At 42.4% G+C, this 25,556-nt stretch overlaps 1 protein-coding gene across 1 annotated transcript in view; it reads left to right on the plus strand.

Annotated features, from left to right (window-relative positions):
* Positions 1-25,556, plus strand: part of ARNT2 (aryl hydrocarbon receptor nuclear translocator 2) — an 86,396-nt gene that overhangs the window by 47,511 nt on the left and 13,329 nt on the right. Inside the window, exons 9-14 of the mRNA XM_070953921.1 lie at positions 7,595-7,671; positions 11,808-11,942; positions 12,865-12,939; positions 15,164-15,315; positions 20,822-20,894; positions 22,160-22,283. Of these exons, the coding sequence (XP_070810022.1) occupies positions 7,595-7,671; positions 11,808-11,942; positions 12,865-12,939; positions 15,164-15,315; positions 20,822-20,894; positions 22,160-22,283 (636 nt within the window). The remainder of the gene's footprint in view (positions 1-7,594; positions 7,672-11,807; positions 11,943-12,864; positions 12,940-15,163; positions 15,316-20,821; positions 20,895-22,159; positions 22,284-25,556) is intronic.

Genomic DNA, 25,556 nt, shown 5'->3' on the forward strand with positions numbered 1-25,556 from the left:
TTCGGACAGCGCTGGCTGTCAAGGTCCCTTCCAACTCTATTATTCTATAATTCCTATTCTTAATCAGCCTCTGCCATTCTCATCCTACCGTGTGGAATATCTAGGTCAGTAGGAGGTCTTCCAGTTGGATCTTTGGCAGTAGAAACCATATCACTAGCTCATATATTTAAAAAATGAACTTCTCCATCATGGTTTGCTATGCACAAACGAGTTCCCTTTCAAATCAGTTAAATAAGTATTTGCCGTCCTGTTCTCTTTTTTTTTAATGTACCTTGTTTATTTGTCACGGACTGTGATGCAGGCCCTCAAGTTCAGCATAATTTGTACTGAAGCTTGATTTTGGACCTATAACTTTTAGCAAGAGACAGAACCATCTCCGGCAGTCGCTTTTATACACAGTAGACCCAGCACACAAGAAATATTGTTAACTGGGGGGAAATTGAATTTGTTCAAATTCCTCTACTCTATAATGGAATTATGGCTGTTAAGATCAGGTCCAGAGGAAACAGCAAATTTCTGGCTCCTGTCTGCTTTGAGAGTGAACTTTTGGAACAACCCGTATTGAGCAGTGAAACCGATAACTTAGAAGGTTCTCGGTTGACCCCAGAAATTTGCAGAACTCAAAATGATCCTCTGATATTTTGAGTATCTGGTTTTTAATTGCTACCATTGAGGCTGTTTGTATAAACTGTGACTGTGAAGATTTTTCTTTTTCTATTGGAGTATAGTTTCTTATGATCTAGTTCAAAGACACAGCAAAGGAATGGCCAGCATCCCATCCCATAGTACAGCACATGCTTTTCATGCAAACTGCCCCCGATTTCAAGCCACAGCTCATCCCACTGAAAACGGGAAGCACATTTTACCTTAGATTTTCCGCCAGAGTGGCCTACTAAGGCAGCATTTAACATCCAGCTGCCTACAATTACTGCGAGTTCAATTCTCACCAGGCTCAAGGTCGACTCAGCCTTTCTAAGGTGGGTAAAATGAGGACCCGGTTTGTGGGGGCAATAAGCTGACTTTGTATAAAATATACAAAAGTATGAAGGCTATTGCTTAACGCATTGTAAGCCGCCCTGAGTCTCCGGAGAAGGGCGGCATATAAAAACAAATAAAATAAAATAAATAAAATAAAATAAATCTGCGGTGTGGGCAAGTGGTCAGATTGGGAGTAAACTAACTTTTAACATTCTTGAGAATTTAGATCGATGGATAGATCTATTTCTATATTGCAAACTATGACTTGGGAAATACTTTTCAATGTGTTCTGTTTTTCTAAATTTTATCCAGGGCATCTGTCTGCCAGATTACAGCCTGGGCATCTTGACTCAGAAGGTAGCAGAGATAGAGCCCAATGGACATCAGTGTAATAGCAATTTTTTGCCTTGGAATCTGCACTTTTTTAGTCCTGTCCGACTTTTCTTCTGACCTAACAATTTAAAAACAGGGATGAGGCCTCTAAGGCCCTCTGAAAGTTGCTGAACTGTAATTCTCTGTACCCCTCACCACTGGCCCTTTGGGAATTGTAGTTGAGCAATATCAGGCAACCACAGTTTTCTCCGCTTTTCATGAAAGCGCTTGATCAGCATTTTGCATTCATATTCCATGAGACCCTTTGTTTCCTTTTCAGTCCTGCTCTGCTTTTCTAACCTCCTCCCAGTATTTCTTCTATCTCAATTCTTATTTTATAATCTTAGGAGCATGAGATAAGAAGGGAGTATCTGTCTAGTCTGCCCCCAGTCAGAATGCAATATGTGGATTATGTTTTAAATATCTAAATTGCCTCTAAAGGCCAGCGAAAACACAATATCTTTTCAAATAATAATTAAAAAAAACCTATCATAATGAGAAGAAAATACCAATCTCCACTCTTTGCCAGCTCTCCTGTAGCTTTCTGTTTATTGTTTGTTTCATCCAGATGGGAGAATTGTACCCTATTGTTATGGAAGTCATTCAAAGCTTCCCCAATTATTCAGATAAAAGCTGGGTCAAGCCTTTATCTGAATGATCTTTTGGGTCCTGAAAGAAATTGGAAGATTGAACATCACTAAATCTTCTGGCTTTACTGGGTGTATCTTTCTCTTTCTCCCTTGTCTTTTGCATCCCTTCTTTCCTCAGTTATTTGTAAGTTCCTCAGACAGCCATTTTGCTTTCTTGCATTTCTTTTTCTTTGGGATGGTTTTAGTTGCTACTTCTTGTACAATACTGCGAACCTCCGTCCATAGTTCTTGAGGCACTCTTTCTATCAGATCTAATTCCTTAAATATATTTGTCACCTCTACTGTATAAGTATACTGTATAAGGGACGTGGTGGCTCAGTGGCTAAGACACTGAGCTTGTCGATCGAAAGGTCGGCAGTTCAGCGGTTCGAATCCCTAATATCATGTAATGGAGTGAGCTCCCGCTCCTTGTCCCAGCTTCTGCCAACCTAGAAGTTCGAAAGCATGTAAAAAATGCAAGTGGAAAAATAGGAACCCCCTTTGGTGGGAAGCTAACAGCGTTCTGTGTGCCTTTGCCATTTAGTCACGCTGGCCAAATGACCACGGAGGCGTATTCGGATAGCGCTGGCTCTTTGGCTTTGAAATGAAGATGAGCACCGCCCCTTAGAGTCGGGAACAACTAGCACATATATGCGAGGGGAACCTTTACCTTTACCTTACTGTATATTCATCAGAAGGACTCACCAGAGAATGCTGGGAATGATTGAGGGCAAAAGAAGAATGGGACAACAGAGAACGAGGTGGCTGGATGGAGTCATTGAAGCAGTTGGCGTGAGCTTAAATGGACTCCGGGAGATGTAGAGGAGAGGAAGGCCTGGAGGAAAGTTGTCCATGAGGTCGTGGTGGGTCGGACACGAGTTCGCAACTAACAACAACAAAATCTTCTGGCTATAGCCAGAATAAACCACTAGGACTTACAAACAGAAAATCCCGCTTGTGTGTGTGGCTTGGTAGAAACCATTCTGCCTTCTTAAACAAGACCTTGGGTTACGATTTTTCCATTAAAACAGTACTTGCTTGCATCCAAAGTTGGAAGCCACGGAGCTGACCTCTCGGAAACTCAGTATGACTTTATTTCTGTCCTTTCTTTAATACCAAAAAACAACCCCATGCCTGCCAGACATTCCACACAGTCCTATGCTCTTTATTATATAGCACCAAACAGATGTCTCCAAATAAAATAAAAAACAGATCTCGTTGTGTCAGATTCATCTGAGTTACACGCTCAGCTGTTCAGCTCTGTTGTTGCAGTTCGGAAGAGTTTCAGGGAACAAAGGAAGAAATCTTTTTTTCCTCCTCCACACCAGGGGTTGAGGTGGGGGAGAAGTTGTTTTTCGGCTCATTTTTGCCTCCTTCCTGAGGTTAGAGTCACCAGGATCTTTGTTCCCCCCCCCCCCAGTAAATAAAGGATGCTAATTTTATCTTCTTTTTTTTCTCTCAGAAGGCCATTAAGAAGATGTTTTTATTCTCTCTCGTCCATGCTGAGAGGAGGCTGAAAGTTCTCCCTCATAAATAGAAGGAAAGGAAATGTGACAGGCCTTTCTAGAACCATCTCTCAATTACCTCAGCCTCCCCAACCACCTTTCACGAGAAAAAGCACCACGTTTTTCAAGGTTGTATAAGTAATTTGGGACATGCAGTACCTAAATTGGAGAGTGGCTGCTGACTCCCTGCCAAAAACAGCATTGCTGGGGGAAAAAAAAGGATGTTGGTTTGTGTAACATTTGCATCTGCTAATGGATAGTCCTAGAGGCATCTTTAGAAATAATTGCTAGGTTTTAAGGAGAAGTGCAAAATATTTCATTACAGTGGATGAAGGCGATGTCCAAATAATCTGTATGTCTACTACTCAGTCTACTATCCAGACATGATTTCGGCACCCCAATTTCCCTTTCCCTTCCCTTCCATATTTCATTTGAATGATTGTCTACGGAGATTCCCAATCATCCAAGTCAAGGTTGTCCCAAGGGGGCCTTACCAGTTCTGAAGAAGCTTCTTGGATGAGAAACAAAACATTTTCAAAGAAAGAAACAAGAGGGACTGGAGGCAAAAGCATATAAAGAACACTTGCTGGAATTGGGTATGTCTAGTCCGATGAAAAAAAGGACTAGAGGAGACATGATAGCAGTCTTCCAGTATCTCGGGGCTGCCCCAAAGAAGAGGGAGTCAAGCTATTCTCCAAAGCACCTGAGGGCAGGACAAGAAGCAGTGGATGGAAACTGATCAAGGAGAGAAGCAAGTTAGAACTAAGGAGAAATTTCCTGAAAGTCAGAACAATTAATAAGTGGGACAACTTGCCTCCAGAAGTTTTAAATGCTCCAACACTAGAAGTTTTTAAGAAGGTGTTGGATAACCCTTTGTCTGAAATGGTATAGGGTTTCCTGCCTAAGCAGGGGGTTGGACTAGAAGACCTCCAAGGTCCCTTCCAACTCTGTTATTCTAGTCTAACTAAGTTCAGTTGCCTTTCAAACAGTACCTTTGCAACATAAAGAGTCTGGATGACTCTTTATGAAGAGAACATCTGAAACCAGCTTTTAAGCATCACCTAGAGATCTCAGCCACAGCCATGTTTATTGTGACCACTATCTTGGTTTTTTTTTTTTTTTTTTACAATCCTTCCCTGCATGCCTTTTTTATTTTTTGGAAGAAGAATTTCAGTCACCCAGCATTTTCATCTTCTGGAGCCAGGCTGGAAATAGACATATTAGCAGTTTTTAGTGCTTTGCTTTACAATGGTTGACATCCTGTTCTTTCTAACTGACATGGTGAAACGTTAAAAATCATCTGGGACTGAGGATCAGATGGGTGTCCTGAGTTATTTCCATGGGCAGTGGTGGAATTTAATTTTTTTTACTACCGGTGCTGTGGGCGTGGCTTGGTGGGCATGGCAGGAGAAGGATACTGCAAAATCTCCATTCACACCCCACTCCTGGGGAAGGATACTGCAAAATCCCCATTCCCACCCCACTCTGGGGCCAGCCAGAGGTGGTATTTGCTGGTTCTCTGAACTACTTAAAATTTCCGCTACCGGTTCTCCAGAATCTGTCAGAACTTGGTTGAATTTCACCCCTGGTGTATTGTTGTCCATGAGACCAATCACTGATTCTAATGTCGGCTACTACCAGAAGCATGTACCAATCATGATTTATTTTTGGCCAACGATAGAGCCAAGAAGGTGGCTTCATTCTGGCAGTTTAAAGTTTGAGCTGGACACGGAAGAAAAAAAATTGACTCTAAGAATTGTATGTGGCTCTAGTGAAATGAACATGAGATTGTAATGAAAAACTAAAAATAGATTGAATAAGACTGATCTGGACTCATCAGTGATGTACATGACAATAAATTAAAAAAATTGGTGCTGGAACATCAGTAGATAAAATGCCCTGTTTAAATTCTATCCTCAAATTTTTGTCCATATACTTTGCTGCCAATTCACTGAGAGTGTCTTATGTCCTCCAAAGCACTGCATTAACCCAGCCCATGAACTGCACCAATGAAATGCACTTTTCCCACTGCTCGGTATGTACATTTTACCAATTTAATTTTATTTAAACGAACGTTGGCCTTCCCCTCCCCTTGCTCCATTTCAATTAAGGGATCTCATATTTCTGAGAAGGAAATAAATTTTTATGCAGTCCATATGATGTTTTTTCCCCCCTTAATCAGATTTGTTCACTGCATGACAATGAGGGGAAAATATTTGCGAGGAAGGCATGCTGTAGCTTGATGTCCATGCCTGCAGGAATCGAAGTAGGACAAATGTTCCCCTCCAGACTGCACATTGATGCACGTCTTGCACAGTTGATACCCACAGTAATGTTGATAATACAAAAATATCCTTTCTTTCTTTCTTTCTTTCTTTCTTTCTTTCTTTCTTTCTTTCTTTCTTTCTTTCTTTCTTTCTTTCTCTCTCTCTCTCTCTCTCTCTCTCTCTCTCTCTCTCTCTCTCTTTCTTTCTTTCTTTCTCTACCTTCCTTCTTTCCTTCCTTTTTTGCTTTCTTGCTTCCTCACAAACTCAGAATGTCCTCACAAACTCAGATCTGATGTTCAGTATATGAGCCCCTGGTAGGCTGGGGGCATGTAATTAATTAATTAATTAATTCTCACAGTTCATCCAAGAAGAAGAAAATGGAACTCGTATTAAGGAAGGAGCATCAGGTGTTCCTAAGCTGCTCTTCCAGGTGCTGTAGTAAAATGGTAACTGTCTTTGTCTGCAGCCAACACCAATGAGCTCATAATGCCTAGTGTATACATTTGAAGCATGCCAAATTCATGCTGATCCTTCATGCAACAGTGGCACTGGCTAAAAAGCCAGTAGCACAATGGAGAGGGCATTCCTCTTCTTGGCTCTCCACCAGCACCTAAAATATTTGTTTTCTTTAAGGCTTTGGCTTAATTTTGGGTGCAACACTTGGACAACTGTAATGGTTTTGTGATTAATGTAGTTTTTCACTGGCAAAGCTACTAGCAACCTGATCATTTTCTTACTTGTTCAGAAGCCAGTCTTAATACCTAAGTGTCAAACCTTTCTTATATACAATTGAGTCCAAAATTTCTGTTGTTATGCAAGGCAATTGTTAAGTGAGTCCTGGGCCATTTTACAACCTTTTTTTTTTGCATGATTGTTAAGCGAATCACTGCAGTTAAGGCTTCAATGATTTCCCTGGCTATTTTTGTACCTGCTCAGCCAACAATCTTAGTAGCTGCAAAATTTGAATGTACATTTGTTCATTTGCAATGTGAAGCTACCGGTGAGAGTTCGGGCCTCCTCTTCTGACTGTTCTTGCAATCTGGTAAAGCATGATCTTCCTTTCTCCTCAACCTGACTAAGAGGCCAAAATTTCTTCTCCCAATGATTCAAACACTCAAGGGAATAAGGAAGGCTTTAAATAACTCAGTCAAGAATTTGTAGGAAGTTTCTGGCCCCAAAACTCATTTTGGGAAATCAGATTACTTAAAAGACTTGGATGGGGAGATTATGCTGATGTACCAATCAAAGGTATTTGCGTAACCCCAAGGCACTAAAAAAACAGCATTCTGACCTGCCTTGTTTTTTTAAACATGTTTATACCATTAAATTCCATTAAAAGATTGAAAACAAAGTGGAATGAAACTCCTTGCCTTTTTTTCTTTCTTTCAGGCAGCTGTTTCTTTTCAACATCATACAATATGTTGGTGATTTACAGTAAAAACAACTGCCCTGAGATGACAAATCTAATATCTGGATGATCCTATCACTTTCCTATTTTTATTCTTATTTTGCATTTATAGGAATGTCTGTAAACATCTACTTGGTTTAACATGGGTCAGCAAGGCAGTATACAAAAACAAACCATTAAAAGCAAATTACTAATGAAATGGGTTCAAGAACCAAAGTGTTTCAAGACTAAAATGAGAAGAAATGTGTTTTTCAATCTCTGGACTGAAAATTATTAACAGCAGGACAGCTTCAATATGTTTTTACTGGTACCAGAAAATTAGTTCAAATCGGGCCATCTTGTCTTCCCAGAGTAGCTAACGAGATCTTTCTCAGCTTTCTGATCCTTCTAACTTTTTTTTTTTAACAAATTGTTGTTTTGGGAAAATAATTTTAGGAATGACCATACCGGAAGAAGATGCTGAAGTGGGACAAGGCAGCAAATATTGCCTGGTGGCGATCGGAAGACTTCAGGTAAAAAATACTTTGTGGTTACAAATAGGCTTGCAAAACTCTGTGGCTTGTTTGTTTGCTTGCTTGCTTGCTTGCTTGCTTGCTTGCTTGTTTGTTTGTTTGTTTGTTTGTTTGTTTGTTTTAAATTATTATAAAAGCTAATCTCCAAAGCACCTGAGAGCAGGATGAGAAGCAATGAATGGAAACTAATCAAGGAGAGAAGCAACCTAGAACTAAGAAGAAATTTCCTGACAGTTAGAACAATCAACCAGTAGAACAACGTGCCTCAGAAGTTGTGAATGCTCCAACACTGGAAGTTTTTAAGAAGAGATTGGATAGCCATTTGTCTGAAATGGTGTAGGGTTTCCTGCCTAAGCAGGGGGTTGGACTAGAAGACCTCCAAGGTCCCTTCCAACTCTGTTATTCTATTTTAAATTATTGCACTTCAAATAACAACAGTAATCCCAGCTGAAATGTAAGGCCAATAGAACAGATATATAACAATGCTACCAAATATATCACTATCTGAATACATGTAAGTTCTACATACTTCATTATGTATAATTCGGGACAATGGATCAATTCTTGATATCTAGAGGTGTTATTCTTCCCTACTGAGGAATCTGTTTGGGGTCAAAGCTCTGGATCATCTAATGCTTAAGGTGGATAGTCTTCTTTCTGCTGTGTATCACGTTATCTCAAAGATAAGAGACAGGATTGAAGTCAACGCAGGTTAGAATCAATGCCCAAAGTAGAATGGGACCTCCATTCCTTTGCAACATTCACCCTTTCCATCTCTTCAACCAGCAGCCTATGGGGAAAGGAAGAGCATCTCTTGAACAAGGAGAGGTTCAACCTGGAAATAAGGAGAAGTTTTCTGACAGGGAGAGCGATCAACCGATGGAACAGACGTTGCCTTCAGAAGCTGTGGGAGCTTCATCCCTGGAAGCTTTCAAGAAGAGACTGGATTGCCATTTGTCAGAAATGGTGTAGGGTCTCTTGCTTGGGGGGGGGGTTGGACTAGATGACCTACAACCGTGATGGCAAACCTATGGCACGCGTGCCACAGGTGGCACACCAAGCCATATTGGTGGGCAGGTGAGCATTCCTTAGCTCGGCTCCAGCACGCATGCACACGCTGGCCAGCTGATTTTTGGGCCTTCTGGGCCCACTGGAATTTGGCAAACAGAAGGGGATGGGGAAGGTTGTTTTTGCCCTCCCCAGGCTCCTAGAAAGCCTCTGGAGCCTGGGGAGGGCAAAAAAACAGGCCTATTGGGCCCACCGTGCCATCACATGCCAAAAGCGGGGGGAGCATGGGGGGGCAGGGTGCATAGAATTATGGGTGTGGACACGCACACGCATGACCCCCCCTTGCACTGCCTCCGTTTTTGGCACCCGATGGCCAAAAGGTTAGCCATCACTGACCTACAAGGTCCCTTCCAACTCTTTTATTCTGTAAAACACTGCTGGCTCTTACCAGAAGTCTGAAATGTTCTCCTGCTACAGGCTTTGGAAATTACACCAAAGGCTATTTGTATGGTACTGTATGTCCCAGTTTTTCCACTTTGAGGCATCTTGAAGCAGGGATTCAATACATAAAGATGAGGAAGATTGATCTACCTGGCAGAGACTCTCCAGCATTGGTTTTCATACCTGGTTGGAGATGCTGGAAACTGGACCAGGGAATTTTGAGATACAAGGCAGGTACTCTGCCTCTGAGCTATGGCCCAGTCCATCCATAGAAGGAACATAGAATAATAGGTTTGGAAGGGAACTTGGAGATTTTCTAGTCCAACTCCCAGCTCATGGCAGGAGACCCTATACCAGTGATGGCAAACCTTTTTGGCGCTGTGCCCAAACTGGAACGTGCACACGTGTGTGCATGTGTGTACGCCGGAGCACCAGAAACCCTAAGACCAGCTGACTGGTGTGTGCATGCTTATGTTTCGCCCATTTTCCGGGCCCTTTTCAGGCCATTTTTGGCCATTTTTTTGGGCCAATTTCAAGCCGTTTTCAGGCACTCCAGTGCCTGTGAAGACCAGCTGGCTGGCTGCCGGAAACCAGAAGAGAAGCTGGCGACATCGCGCATGCCCACAGAGAGGGCTCTGCCTGCTACCTCTGGCACACGTGCCATAGGTTCACCATCATGGCCCTATGCTCTTCTAGAAAAATGGCTGCCCAACTCTTCTTGAAAACCTCCAGTGATGGAGCACCCAGAACTTCTGGAGGCAAGGAAGCAGCATCAAGAGGGCCTCGTCCTGATCGTTGCCTTGGGATGACCATTGATCTTTGTTTTGACCAGTACATGAGGTTCCACATCACAGGTTGAGTCCATACACACAGATCAGGGTCAATGGTCAATAATAGGAGTGACAAATTTTCATTGAATAGGACAAAGCCAGGGGTCTTATTTTACATACTAATTAGTCAGGTAAGCTGGATACACGAATAAGAGTCCTACATTGGTTTTTCCTGAATACTATTAAAGGTAGGTATTCTCACGTTAGAATAGAATAGAATAACAGAGTTGGAAGGGACCTTGGAGGTCTTCTAGTCCAACCCCCTGCTTAGGCAGGAAACTCTATAGCATTTCAAATAAGTGGTTGTCCAGTCTCTTCTTAAAAACTTCCAGTGTTGGAGCATTCACAACCTCTGGAGGCAAGTTGTTCCAATGATTAATTGTTCTGCCAGGAAATTTCTCCTTAGTTCTAGGTTGCTTCTCTCCTTGAGTAGTTTCCACCCATTGCTTCTTGTCCTGCCTTCAGGTGCTTTGAAGAATAGCTTGACTCCTTCTTCTTTGTGGCAGCCCCTGAGATATTGGAAGACTTCTATCATGTCACCCCTAGTCCTTCTTTTCATCTGGAAGTATGCTTTGGAGTCTTTAATCCCACTTGGTTTTCAATGTCGCCGACTTTCTTGAAGAGGCATAATGTGGTCTTGGCACTGCTGACTTCTTTACGCTTTAAGTACGAAAGCCAAACATTATTTAGGGGTTGCAGAAACAAGGAGAGGAAGAACACAATCTGCTAACGGTGCAGCTGTCAAAATAAGACTGCGGTTCCGAAGGATTATTACACGATATGTAGAGAACCAAAAGCCTTTCGCCCGAGCCATGCTGTGAGGTCAACAGCTAGGGAAGCGTCACCACAAAGAAATCAGGAAGAGCGTACATGATGAACTCTTCTCTCCCCAGGAAGTACATAATCCAGCTGGAAGCCAACCTGTTCTCCTTCCTTAGGGTGAACAGGTTGACACGGTTTCAGTTCTGGGGGCAGGGAAGAACATTTAAGGGCTAACAACGCTGGGACGTGTTTCTTTGCTTGAGAAGTGCATCTGGCACACTGTGGGATAGAGAAAAGAGTTCACACAAGAACAACCTGGTCTAGAGCCCATTTCGTCATAATACCCTCTGTACTCGCATGGCTTTCTCGGCTGGCCAAGATCTCACTCATTGCTGCCAAAAAGTTGGGTTGCTGCTGAAAAACTCTTTATAGTAGGTACTACTTTCTAACCCAGAGGTGTCAAACTCACAGCCCACGGGCTGGATGCATCACACGTCGGCCATGGCTACAGCCGGTTTAGCGAAGGGGGGGGGGAGTCACGATACGTCACGTGACGACACCGTGATGAAGTGAGTTTCACACCTCTGTTCTAACCCATTGATTTATCCCAGTGACCATATTCCTCAGCAGCAGTTTTCTGGGAAATTTTCATTCCCATTTTCAGGTGCGTTCAGGCAGTTTAGGTTTGATTTTCAGTAGAATTATTAGCACTGAATGGAGTCCTTAGTGTTTTAAATTTTTTGCTATTCTGGTTGTTTTGAACATTTTCAAGAAGGTTGTTTAGAAACACAGCCTGGCCTTTTTTTAAAATATTATTTAATTTATTTATATTATTTATTTAATTTTCCTGGATGCCAAACCTTCATTTGTCCTATCTGATTGCTTGAATGATTGTTCCCATTTGAGATGGGAAGTTACAGGCTCAGATCCATAACCATTCAATCTTCTATTGAATGTTGCATCCAGTTATACACTGTTATGTAGTTTTCTTTTCACAAGCACCAATAAAATAGTTTCTTGTAAATTGTATTTTGATGATTCCCCCAACCCCTGCCATTTTTATGGAATAAAGCATGTGTAAATTATTTTTCTCAGGTGACCAGTTCGCCGGTGTGCATGGATATGAATGGAATGTCGGTCCCCACAGAATTCTTATCCAGGCATAGCTCAGATGGAATAATTACCTTTGTGGATCCAAGATGCATCAGTGTTATTGGCTATCAGCCACAGGTCTGTTCGTTCTTTTTGCCTAAATCACCAAATATTCAGAGTTTGCCTGTGAATATTTTTAAAGAGGGCCAGAGACAGAAGTGGAGGGCTGGGGTCTCAAGAGAGAGGAAGGAAGGAAGGAAGGAAGGAAGGAAGGAAGGAAGGAAGGAAGGAAGGGAGGAAGATTGAACCTTAAATGGCTTAAATAACATTCCTTTGTCATCAAATCATGTATCTTCTATAAATATGTATCATGTTAGTCTTATTGGCTCTTCTCCAGGAGTGGGCTACTGGGGGTTCACAGGGGTTCGGGAGAACCTCTAGCTAGGATTCTATGCAGTTCAGAGAACCCCCAAATCCCACTCCTGGCTGGCTCCGCCCACTCCGCCCCTCCCACGTGGCCTGTTTTGGATGCAGGTAAGTTCAGAGCGTGTGCGGAGGCTTGGGGAGGGTGAAAAATGGGCCTACCGGAAGTTCGGGAAGGCCAGAAATGGGCCCATTTCCAGCCTCCAGAGAGCCTCCAGAGCTTGGGGAGGCCATTTTCGCCTTCCCAGAGGCTCAAGGAAAGCCTCTGGAGCCCGGGGAGGGCAAAAAGGCCTCACCCCTGTGGTGCAGGAGGCCGACTAGGCCATGCCCACCTTGGCCACACCCATCCATCAACCGGGGAGAGAACCCCTTGCTAAAATTTTTGAAGCCCACCCTTGCTCTTCTCCATACATAAAGTGCAAATTTCAAGTGTAAAGTGAAAAACTGTGGTTGATTCAGTTGTATTATTGTGCGATAGATACGGTCTTGTTTATTTTTTTTCTATTAAGTAGCTCTAAAATTTATTTTTAAACATTTAGGGAATTCATTGTTAGTAAACTATTCCTCTGGCAATTTGTAACATTTTTTTTAACTGGTGTGGGTTTTTTTTTTCCCTCCTTCTATGTTTACTTACCAGGATCTTTTGGGGAAAGATATTTTAGAATTCTGCCATCCGGAAGATCAAAGCCATTTAAGAGAAAGTTTCCAGCAGGTAATGTTCTCTTTATTCATACGGTCTCTTTGTATTCTTCAACCCAATGTGAAATCAGGTCTAAGATAATAATAGCAGGCAAATATGTAATAGAGCATAAATAATTATATTTAATATAAAAGAAATTTAATTTAAGTTTGTTAATCTTGAGTTCATTAATAAGCCCACACTTACTGAATCCAGTTCTGATCCCCACAATATTAAAAAAAATGCTGAAACTCTGGAAAGAGTGCAGAGAAGAGCAACAAGAATGATAAGGGAGCTGAAGGCTAAAAGATACAAGGAACGGTTACAGGAATTGGCTCTGTCTAGTCTAATGAAAAGAAGGACCAGGGGAGATATGATAGCAGTGTTCTAATATTTGAGGGGCTCCTACAAAGATGCCAAACTATTTTCCAAAGCACCAAAAGGCAAGGCAAGAAACGATGGATTGGAATTAACCAAGGAGAGAAGCAATCTAGAACTAAGGAGAAATTTCCTAACGGTGAGAGCAATCAACCAAAGGAATAGCTTGCCTTCAGTAGTTATGGATGCTCCATTATTGGGAGGTTTTTAAGAAGAGACTCGACAACCACTCGTCCAAAATAGTATAGGGTTTCCTGCTTAAGCAGGAGGTTGGATTAAAAAGATCTCCAAGGTCCCTTCCAGGTCTGTTATTCTATGTTCTATATATGCTCTGTGTGTTCATATCGAATCCTAGAACTATACGGAAGCACAAAATTATATTCTCCAGTACTCTCTTAAGGTGTTCGTTGCATGCAGAAATTCTGTTACAAATCATAATTTGAATGCTATGTATGTATCAATCAGTGGTGGAATTCAATTTTTTTTACTACTGGTTCTGTGGGTGTGGCTTGGTGGGCGTAGCAGGGGAAGGATATTGCAAAATCTCCATTCCCACCCCACTCTGGGACCAGCCAGAGGTGGTATTTGCCGGTTCTCCGAATCACTCAAAATTTCCGCTACCGGTTCTCCAGAACCTGCTGAATAGCACCCCTGGTATCAATGCTATGTATCAATATAGTCTTCTGTTTATTTTGCATGTTAGAACTTCAAGTTCAGGTCTTTTTTAGTTGTAAAAATGTTCTCAATACACCATCCCTAATTGTCACTTTTTATCTCATGTTCAACAAAACCAAAGACGTTAAAATGCCTGTAACTCCCACAGCCCAAGCCAGCGAATGCTATTCTGCCAATTTTGACTCTCTTAAGCTGTCAAGTCATGCATTTGGAAAATCTCAATCAATGATTTATAGATAATTGGATTATTTTTAAACTTTCTTAACAACTGGTAATAATAAACGCCTAGCTCCCCAAAATTTTTACTCAGCAAATAATTCAAATCAAAGAGCTAAAGAGCATGTGGAACCAATTCTATGCTGAGCTCCATGTTTCCAAGAGGAGAAATTGGAATCTGTGTCATGGTAAGACAAATCGATTTTGATTTATCCAGCGTGCCTTTTGACAAATCGCTTTGGCGGGTTACCAGGCCCACATTCCAGCTGCTTTCCTTGCCATATTTAGCTGCAGGTTAGATTGCTTTGGTCCTTGCCTGAAACTCAGCACTTCCTTGTTTTCCTACTGAAAGGCTTTAATTTTAACGGTTTAGCTGTTTGGGATGTGCACAGGTTCCTTGAGTTTCCTCCAGCTTATAAGTTATCCATTGTAAAATAAGAAAAAAATAACATTCTGTAGTGACACAGCATATTTAAGATATTCGCTGGCAAAAGAAGAGATACACACTTGCTGTTCAAATAAATACCCCGTTTCCCTGAAAATAGGACCCAACCGGAAAATAAGTCCTAGCATGATTTTTCAGGATGCTCATAATATAAGCCCTACCCCCAAAATAAGCCCCAGTTAAGATTGTCAGCCAGATGGATGCATTTAGTACTATATTTCCCCCCAAAATAAGACCTAACCAGAAAATAAGCCCTAATGCATCTTTTGGAGCAAAATTTAATATAAGACCTGGTCTTATTTTCAGGGAAACACAGTACTACTACAGTAGTGCTTGACTTACAGACACAACTGAGCCCAAAATTTCCTAACGTGACCTTCCTAAAAGTCACATACAAGGATAAAAGCAACTTGCCTCATCAGGTGAGGATCTCTGGCTTGAAAAGCAAGGTTTTGAAGGTGGTTTATTTGGCTGTTCTGTAAACCTCCCCTTTGGACTGGAAGGTGATCTTCTTTTCCTTTGATCTTTACAATGATTCTGCAGGTGGTGAAGCTGAAAGGCCAGGTGCTGTCTGTGATGTATCGCTTTCGTACCAAGAACCGGGAATGGCTGTTAATCAGGACTAGCAGCTTTACATTTCAGAACCCGTATTCGGATGAGATTGAGTATATCATCTGCACCAACACGAATGTCAAGTGCGTCCTTTAAACGCTAAGGAATGTCTTCCTTTCTTGAAAGCAGTTTTGTTTTTAGAATGAGGGCTGTGTTTCTGGGTTACCTTCTGTGGGTGGGTGGGTGTTTTGAGCACAAAATTACACAACGGATCCTAAGAATGACTGTGCATGTCTGCTAGGGGGGTGGTGGGGGTGGGGGAAGGGGGCAATAAAAACAATCAAAGTAGCAGGTCCAACCATGCGACCATGTCAAGGCCTCATGAGTGTTGTGTGACCACAAGGGTTTGACTGCCTTCTTGACTTTTTTTCACCCGTGTTATGAGGGTGAGCTTGTTTGAGCCATTTCAAACACAACATAGCAATAAACCATGGCTTGTTGTTGGCTGGATTCCCCTGGACCTCTGTGCTTAAAAGTGTGCAGCACACACAAAGTCTGTACAAACCTGAGTTTACTAAATTAAATCAGTCTTTTTCAAACAAAGGCTGTTAATTAACTTTCTTAACAGCCTACAAGAATCCAAAGAATAATCGTAATCTTACTATGGTTGGCAGAAAGCCCAGAAGCAATTTGCAGAGAACTAAGTTCAAGACATGAAGGAGAGTGAACGAAGTTGTTCCCTGCAAATTGCCTCAGTCGTCGTCCTTCCTTAAATAGGCTAAGGGAGTGGCCAATCAGCCCCAAGCCTTACTCTCAAGAAGAGGCTCCTCCTCCTCTTCTTCCTCTTCACTTATGGGAGCTTCTGGAGGTTCTGAAGGCCCTGGCTGAATCCCCGCCTCTGGCACCACATCTTCTCCAGCCTCCTCATTGTCCGACTCGAGCGCCAGCTGCACAGGCTGCTGGCGCAGCACCACACCAGCCTCCTCGCTGTCGGAATCAGCTACTAACTGCACAGGCCACTGACGGGCTACAACATCTTTCTTACTTCCTACACTTGACAGTTAAGCTTGGTTAGTACCTAGATCAGTGATGGTTAACCTTTTTGGTGCTGAGTGCCCAAAGCGTGTGCAAATGTATGTGCACATGCCAGAACCCCCAAAATGCAATGCAAGTGCCCCCCTGTGCATACACCCTGCCTCCCACACTCCATTTTGGGCCTGGAAAGCCTCCTAAACCAACCTGGAAGCCAAAACAGGGTGCGGGGGGTGCATGAGGCCCCCCCACACATCCCATTTTGGGCCTGGAAAGCCTGCACCAACCTGGAAACCAAAACGGGGCACGGGGCCACGTGAGGCACCCCCACGCCCTGTTTTGGGCCAGGAAAGCCTCCTGCACCAACCTGCACCCCCATGCATGGGCTCTGCCCCCCGCACATGCGCACGTGTCCCCCATGCGCCCCACCCCCGAGCATGCATAGCAGAGACCCAAAGACCAGCTGCTCAGTGGGAGGCGCGTGCACATGCGCAGTGGAGCTGGGCTGGTGTGACGGCTGGCATGCCCGTAACAATCTGGGTCCTTATTTTACCGACCTTGGAAGGATGGAAGGCTGAGTCAACTTTGAGCCGGTCAGGATCAAACTGCTGGCAGTCAGCAGAATTAGCCTGCAATACTGCGTTCTAACCACTGTGGCACCACAGCTCTTCAACAAATAAATAGGACCTTGTTTTAAATCTCATCTCGTGACCCACAAGGAACAGGATTTCCTTGGGGTTGCCCCTATACAATAAAATTTTCTTCAAGTGGAAATGACTAATTAAAGTCATATATTTCATCACTTTGAAGGTCGTTGGCTAAGCCTTGTGGTTTTCTCTTGTCCATTTCTCCTAAAGCTCATTCATTTCACTTTTTTTTTCCCACCAAGTTTGAGGACCTGCGGTTAAAACAACACGGACTCTTTCCAGAATGCTATTCTAATGTTTTGTTGATATGCTCAGTAGATTATCTTGCAGTTGACTTGGGTCCAAAGAGGAACCAAAACCTGGATAATAAATAAATGTCTATTCTGCATGGTCAGATGGTAGAGGCAGGAGGATCTATAGCTCATAAACAAACTTCTGTTCAGCCAGAAGTCTTTAGGCCGACCTAAAAATAAAAAAGTCATTTATTTGGGCCAATAAATTACTTATGTTGACACTGAGCAAGGAATTTTCCCTTTCAAGGTTGCTTCTATAGCATTGCACTTGAAAAGAAATTGAATGTTTAATCCTTCTTTGGATTCTGTCATATTTATCCTCAATTGACTTAGCAAAACAAGCTAGCCGTCCTTCCCTAATATGGGGGTAGGCTGCTATGGGGGTAGTAATGCTAATGCGTTACTGTTGCTTTTTTCTAAGGGAGCAATAAATTGTGAGAGAAAGCCTTTTTAACTAGTTTTTAGAAAGTTGCAGTACATCTGTAGCATTCTAAATAACCGAAGGAGCTAGAGATACAGTCCGTTGATTACAGTTTTACAGACTCTTTAAAAATGTTTAGAAACAATCTGGATCTGAAATGGGTGGATCAGATTCTTTGAGAGACCAGAAAGGAAGCTAAGTGTCATTGATGGAATTGGTCAAAAATTATCATCTGGGGTAAAGGTAAAGGTAAAGGTTCCCCTTGCACATATGTGCTAGTCGTTCCCGACTCTAGGGGGCGGTGCTCATCTCCGTTTCAAAGCCGAAGAACCAGCGCTGTCCGAAGACGTTTCCATGGTCATGTGGCCGGCATGACTCCACGCCAAAGGCACACGGAATGCTGTTACCTTCCCACCAAAGGTGGCCTCTGTTTTTCTACTTGCATCTTTTACGTGCTTTTGAACTGCTAGGTTGGCAGAAGCTGGGACAAGTTACGCGGTACTAGGGATTCAAACCGCTGAACTGCCGACCTTTCGATCAACAAGCTCAGCGTCTTAGCCACTGAGCCACCACATCCCTGGGGACAGATGCTTAAATGTTCAATGGATCGGAGAGCCTGCTATAAGGCAGTTATCCTCTCTGCTGGATAACCCACATTTTTCATTCTCCCCAAGACCCAAACCAATGCTATATCAAAGGTGTTGTGAAAAAAATCAAAATAATGTCCTTCGATGAAGGAATGGCATTGAAAGAAGTAGTGCCCTTTGCCATAGATAAGATCGACTAATTGCTGGACCTGATTTTACAATGGAGCCCACTTAAATGGTAATTAGCAATTGATTGGCATTATAAGGCCTTATTCTTTGCATACTTTTAATGGCTAGTAAATCTAATGACAATTAAATATTTAGCTAATGAGGTTTTTCCAATGAAAAACTATTGGTCAAAGAGGGAGAATAAAGAAAGAAACATTTCTCAAATAGATTATTCCTGTTTTGGCTAATCAGGCTTGTCCCCTCCAGCTGCTCCCATCTTCATTACTCTTAAGAGCAAACCTTTAAGACTGTTTGGTTTTTATAAGTCAAAAGTTCCCCCCCAAAAAAGTCAAAATAACTACAGGTCAAAAGATCGGAAAGACTTCAGATTGTGTAAATAGAAAGCAGGGCTAAATATCACTCTAGAAGTATGAAGGTGTGAAGAAGAAACAAAAGAGACTTGATAGATATGAAGCTATTTAGGGTTTGGTTTGGTTTTTAAATAGAGAGCTATAAGGACACTGGTAATTATCATCAAAATTGTGTTTATTTGATACTGACACCTGGCTTGAAGCCATCAGCTTTCCAAATCTGGTGTCTGTGTGGAAAGACAACTAAATACTAAGTTCAAATGTTCATGTTCTCTGCAAAAGTTTGTTTTGGGCATAGTCATCCAAGCTCAGAAGTAAAACATTGGCATTTAACATTTCTTTGTTTGTTGAAAAAGAGGATCTAATGTAAAATACAGTGTTCGCCTCCCTACATACACACAATCTTTCCAAGGTCTATTTAGTTTCGAAATTGAACTGTTCTGCCTTCTTCCCTTTGCATTTCCTACCATGACAACACAAAAAGAGATCATTTCAGTATTTTTGGATGGTTCTAAGTACTAATACTCCGCATTGGGTCAGAAATGCAGTGAATGTAGGATATCAGTGGCATTTGTGCATAACAAATTAATTTCCTGCGTTTGTTGAAAGGTCAAAAGTTCTCCTGAACTTCCTGCTTGGTCTTCAAGGCGTGATCCATATCAACAGAATGAATGCTTGTGTGATCTCAGTCACATCCATTGACTGCATGATGTTGATACACATGATTGTGTATTAACTGATTGATTCACTAACTGAAAAAAAAAAAGAAGGAACAGCTTGAACATATTTAAAAGATAGTCCCATTAATTGGAAAGTCCATGTTAGAATTTTCTTAATGTTATTTTTAAAACCCACAAAACCTGTGAACATGTAATAAGGAAGTTCTTCCCAAATAGCAATAGCACTTAAATTTATATTCCGCTTCACAGTGCTTTACACCCCACTCTAAGCAGTTTACAGAGTCAGCATATTAACTCCTAACAATCTGGGTCCTCATTTTACCCACCTTGGTAGGAAGGAAGGCTGAGTTAAACTTTTTTTTTTTTTTTTTAATTTGATTTATATGCCGTCCTTCTCCGGAGACTCAGGGCGGCTTACAATGCATTAAGCAATAGCCTTCATACTTTTGTATATTTATACAAAGTCAGCTTATTGCCCCCACAAACTGGGTCCTCAATTTACCTACCTTAGAAAGGATGGAAGGCTGAGTCAACCTTGAGCCTGGGGAGATTCGAACTTACAGTAATTGCAGACGGCTGGTGTTAATCACAATGCTATTAGTCTGCTGAGCCAACCTTGAGCCAGTCAGTATTAAATTCCAGGCTGTGGGCAGAGTTAGCCTGAAATACTGCATCTTAACTGCTAAGCCACCATGACTAAATGGTTGGATCATAATTCCAGGTTTTCCCAGGCCCATAGTAGGCATGATAACTCTGGCTGATAAAAATTAGACTGTGCCATTTCAAACTGGAGAGGGTCATTATGGTACTTCAAGTTTTGGAGGGCTGGAGAAGCCATTCATTCAAGAAGTTGAATTTGTGTTTGCGCATTGTTTAGCCTGATCTAGAGAGGTTGTGGAAAACAAGGGGGAAAAGCGAGACTTTGCCATTTTGATCTCCTTGGATATATGAGTGATAAAATATTTTTTTCAGAGTTGCCTTAGCCATTTGATTAACCGATCAGTTACAAATTGAAACTCATCAAATTAATTGCCTGCGATTAGATAGACACACAATGTATAAGCTATTTTTTTTACAGGTTTCAGATTAAGGACTTGCTGTGATTCTCTCAAAGCCCTTGATGCTGGACAGAGTTTCTACCTGCCCTGCATTTAAATGACTTATAGAGGTAGTTTGGATGGATTTCAACATCTCTTTACTGGATTGGATGTGTCCGGTTTTCTGTGAAGTGGCTGCAGATGTGATCTCATAACTCTTCCTTTGAAGTTTTACTAATCGGATTGTGATCTCTAGGCTTTGTTTACTCTGTTCTTAATAAGCTGAACGAAGCTTTAGAATGACTTGATTGGTATCTTGGTTTTTGACTGGCAAATTGGCAGGACAACACAAGTCTTCCTCCATGACAATCGCAAAGGAATTTATTACCACTGCTCTTCTCGTTTCCTTTCAGGCAGCTTCAGCAGCAACAAGCGGAGTTGGAAGTACACCAGCGAGATGGACTTTCCTCCTATGATTTAACTCAGGTGAATTGACCTTGGGTTCTTTAAAATAATCCATAGCTAAACCAAGCAATTTGCCACCAGGAGACTTGTCAATAGCTTTTAAAAGAGGGCCAGATTAATTCACAGAAGAGAGGACTTTTAGTGATTTCCCACACCTTCAGTATGATCTGGAGAAGTTTGTTAGCTTCTTTAATATTCACGGTGGTCAAGAATGCTGGACCAGATGACTCCTTTGCCTGATGCTTTAAGGTTTTTTGCCTGGTTTTGTGTCTGATGCCATCTTCTCTCAGGAAAGGGACAAAAACAAAGGCCTATTCACAGTTTTCCTGTGAAGTTCTACTTTTGTTTTCACTCTGCATTTCTTGTGGGATTTAAGGTGCTATATAAAAACACCGCTGACCACAGTCAGTGTTTTTCTTTTCCGTCCGTCATTTATTTCCATCCCAAATTCGTCAGTAAGAGAACTTCTGTAGAATATCCTCTCAAAATTCTGCAGAATCTTTCTACCTAGAACAGGGGCCTGCAACCTTAAATATTCAAAGAGCCATTTGGACCCGTTTCCCACAGAAAAGAAAACACCAGGAGTCACAAAACCTGGGTGGGCGTGGCCAACGCGATGTCACTCGCTTCCACCGGTCACATGATTCCCTAGCCACGCCTACCCAGCCGGTCATTAGGGCAGAGAACCAATTGTTAAAAAACACCGGGAACCACAAAATCCTTTTGACATCTCTCTCTTTCACCTCCCCCCCTCTCTCCCTCTCTCTCTGTATCTCTCTGTCTCTGCCCTGGCTGCTTCTCCATCATCTGCCGTCACCTTTACCTTCTCAGGCCAGGAGAGGAGTGACTGGGAGGGGAGGGCAAGGGGTGGGGTCAGCCAGTGTTGGGATCACCTGACAGGGAGCTTCAGCAGAGGGCCCAAAGAGCCACATGCGACTCCAGAGCGGTAGGTTGCTGACCCCTGACCTAGAAGCACCTGAGATGAGTGAATGTGAGAATGCTTCTGATATCCTGTGTTTGACTTCTGCCACAGTTCGCTTGGTGTCTCTCACCCACCTCAACTGCAGGCCACATTAGCTGGATCCATACCATTCAAGCAACAACTTCATTACTGTTGCAAACTACCAAGCCAGCATGCCTACGGTTCAAGGAATAATAAGAGCAGTACAAAAACGAAATATGCAGAAAGCAAATTGGGGAACAAGGGCTTGTTTCTAACTAAATTGGGTGGAAATTTAGCCATCAAAGAAATTGTGGTTTCCTTCTCTCTTGCCTGTTGTAATTAGGTCCCAGTTTCAAGTATACAGTCTAATGTTCACGAGGGGGGAAAAGCAGTGGAAAAGCCGGACACCATCTTCACCCAGGAAAGAGATCCAAGATTTGCGGAGATGTTTGCTGGCATAACTGCTTGTAAGTAAAATACGTTCTCTAAGTTTCATCTTCAGTAGAAGTTAAGTTTATTGTTACTTTGGATTCTCAGCTGACATTCCATCAAGAGACCCTAACGGGAGAAATGCTCTGAAGTCTGCTACCGGTTCGCTTCATTACCAGTTCGCTTTGCATGTGCGGTGCGTACCAAATGCGCGCTTTGTGTGCATGCACACCACAGGCGCTACCACATAGCGCTGAAAAAGGAGAATTAAGAAGCCTTTTCTGAGTCTACAAAGGTAAGTAGAACAGCAAGGAATGGGGAACAGCTGTGCCTCGCAATTTAGATTCGCTAATTTCCTGCTTTCTAGTGAATATAAATTGCATGGCACAGCTGATCGTCAGAAATACCAGTTCGCCGAATCGGTAGCATTTATTACTACCGGTTCGTGCGAACCGGTCCAAACTGGTAGCATTTCACCCCTGAACCCTAAACCCCACATTCTATTTCAGTGGAAAGCACATAACAGGGAAAAGGGGACATTCAAACCCAAGTTGAATTGTTCTAAGTTAACTCCTTGCTTGTGGATTTGGGATACCATGGATGATTGCACTTGGAGAGTGTTAACGCGCTCACAAAATGGCAATGTAGGAAGGTGTCTCCTATTAGTATTAGCATTAGATTCTCCTATGCTATGTAGCATCTCAAGCAGCAAGTATTTTCAGTTTGGGATGACTACTTCAGCATTTTCCCATGTGATATTTAAGGTCTTTAAGTCATCTACAAACATTCTTTGACATATGTTTTGAGGGCATCCTCTTGATCATTTTGCATCAAGGGAAGGTCCATCTCATTGCCATCTTGCGAATTTGATTGTTTGATTATAGAGCCCTGGTGACACAGTGGTCAGAATGCAGTATTGCAGGCTAATTCTGCCGACTGCCAGCAGTTCGATCCAGACCGGCTCAAGGTTGACTCAGCATCTTTCCGACGTCAGTAAAATGAGGACCCGGATTGTTGGAGGCAATATGCTGGTTCTGTAAACCGCTTAGAGAGGGCTATTGCTATTCTCCACATGAAGTATATGACCTGCATGTTGGAGTCTTCTGCATGTGACAATTATATATAATTTGCGTGTAATTTGGAGCACTTCTTCATTGGTAACATGATCAAAATAGCAGATTTTTAGCATTTGATGAAGGCATCTTTGTCAGAAGATGTTGAGTCTTCTCCAATTAGGAGAAATAAAAATTTTAAAAAGCCATACTTAGCCCTTACAAAAACGGGTAACTTCGCCAAGCAAGAAACCCCAATCTTCAGGGTGGTTTGTAAAGACATGACTTCTTTGCATGCAGAGGTCTTACAGCTGTAGTAGCTGGCTGACTATTCTTTTATTTTCAACCTATTCTATTCTTAGCAGTGGATGTAAGAGTTGACTTCTCCCCAGTTCCCAATTCATTGCTACATATTTAATGGAAAATCCTGGATTTCTTCATAGGGGAAGGACTTGGCTTCAAAACAGTCCTTTCAGTTATGTGTTTTTGCTATTTAAGGGAACAAAACAAAACAATATACCCGTACTTTTCGGAGTATATGGCACACTTTTTCTCCCCTAGAAGAGGGTGGAAATGTTGGTGCATCTTATACACTGAATACAGCCATTTTTGGCCTCCCAAAACCTCGCCCCACGTGTCCCTTTTTGCCAAAAACAGGCCTATTTTTCACAAAAACAGGATGCGCAGACAGTTTGGGAAGCCTGAGGAGTGCTCCTGGAGGCTGGGAGGGCAAAAATGAGATGTATGGGGGGTTTGGGAGGTGAAAAATGGGCTTATTTTCACATTTTTGGCCTCCCAACCCCTCCCCACGCATCACGTTTTTGCCCTCCCAGCCCCCAGGAGCACTCCGCAGGCCTCCCAAACTCTCTGCGCATCCCGTTTTTCGCAAAAATGAGATGCTTAGAGGGTTTGGGAGATCTTCAGAGTGCTCCTGGGAGCCGGGGAGGGCAAAAACTGGATGCACAGAGGCAAAAAACTATTTTTTTTTGTTTTCCTCTTTGAAATCTTGGTGCATCTTATACTCCAGTGCGTCTTATAGTCCGAAAAATATGGTACTTGCATCTCTAATAACTGTTGTCAGCTGATAGCTGGGCACGAGTAGCAAGTCAATAAATCACCCTAGCTTTTTCCAGAGAGGGGACAAAAATGTTGTTGGGTTTTTTTTTCCAGAAGTATTTTAGGATTCTTTCTATTGTGATCTTTCCCTCTGTTTATTGTTCCTAACCTTCCCTGCTGCTGATGAAGTTTTAACATTTGTTATTAATTAATCACCATGCAAGGCGTTCTTAGCCAAGGCAGAAGCATCTCACTGTTTGTAACAAAGGGTCATTGGGAGACAGCAGCACAGCTGGGCCTCCTTCTTTCAAGATGCCGTCATCTTTCTTCCATCCATCATGGAAAATGTTTTTTTAACAGTTATTGCTCCCTGAAGCTGGTTATTTCCAGTGACAACAATAGCCCTGGATCGCTGGGTGAACTTCTAGGATCTTGCAAACCGAATGATCCCCCCGCCTGTTTAGAATTTCACACCTCTTTATTTCTCTAAGCAAAATACAACCAATATTTATGTTATTTATTTAAACAAAATGCACAGGTAGAGTATATCTGGTACCTTGCTCAATAGTAGTAACTGTGAGAGGGATCTTGGAGTCCTAGTGGACAACCGTTTAAATAGGAGCCAGCCGTGTGCAGCAGCTGTCAAAAAAGCCAACACAGTTCTGGGCTGCATAAACAGGGATAGAATCAAGATCACGGGAAGTGTTAATATCACTTTATAATGCCTTGGTAAGGCCACACTTGGAATACTGCATCCAGTTTTGGTCACCACGATGTAAAAAAGATGTTGACACTTTAGAAAGAGTGCAGAGAAGAGCAACAAAAATGATTAGAGGACTGGAGGCTAAAACATATGAAGAATGGTTGCAGGAATTGGGTATGTCTAGTTTAATGAAAAGGACTAGGGGAGACCTGATAGCAATGTTCCAATATCTCAGGGACTGCCACAAAGAAGAAGGAGTCAAGCTATTCTCCAAAGCACCTGAAGGCAGGAAACCCTACACCACTTCAGACAAATGGTTATCCAATCTCTTCTTAAAAACTTCCAGTGTTGGAGCATTCACAACTTCTGGAGGCAACATATGAAGAATGGTTGCAGGAACTGGGCATGTCTAGTTTAATGAAAAGGAGGACTAGGGGAGACCTGATAGCAATGTTCCAATATCTCAGGGACTGCCACAAAGAAGAAGGAGTCAAGCTATT

This window comes from Pituophis catenifer, unplaced genomic scaffold (assembly GCF_029215685.1).
Source record: "Pituophis catenifer annectens isolate HBS135680 unplaced genomic scaffold, rPitCat1.0.hap2 SCAF_14, whole genome shotgun sequence".
NCBI lineage: Eukaryota > Metazoa > Chordata > Lepidosauria > Squamata > Colubridae > Pituophis > Pituophis catenifer.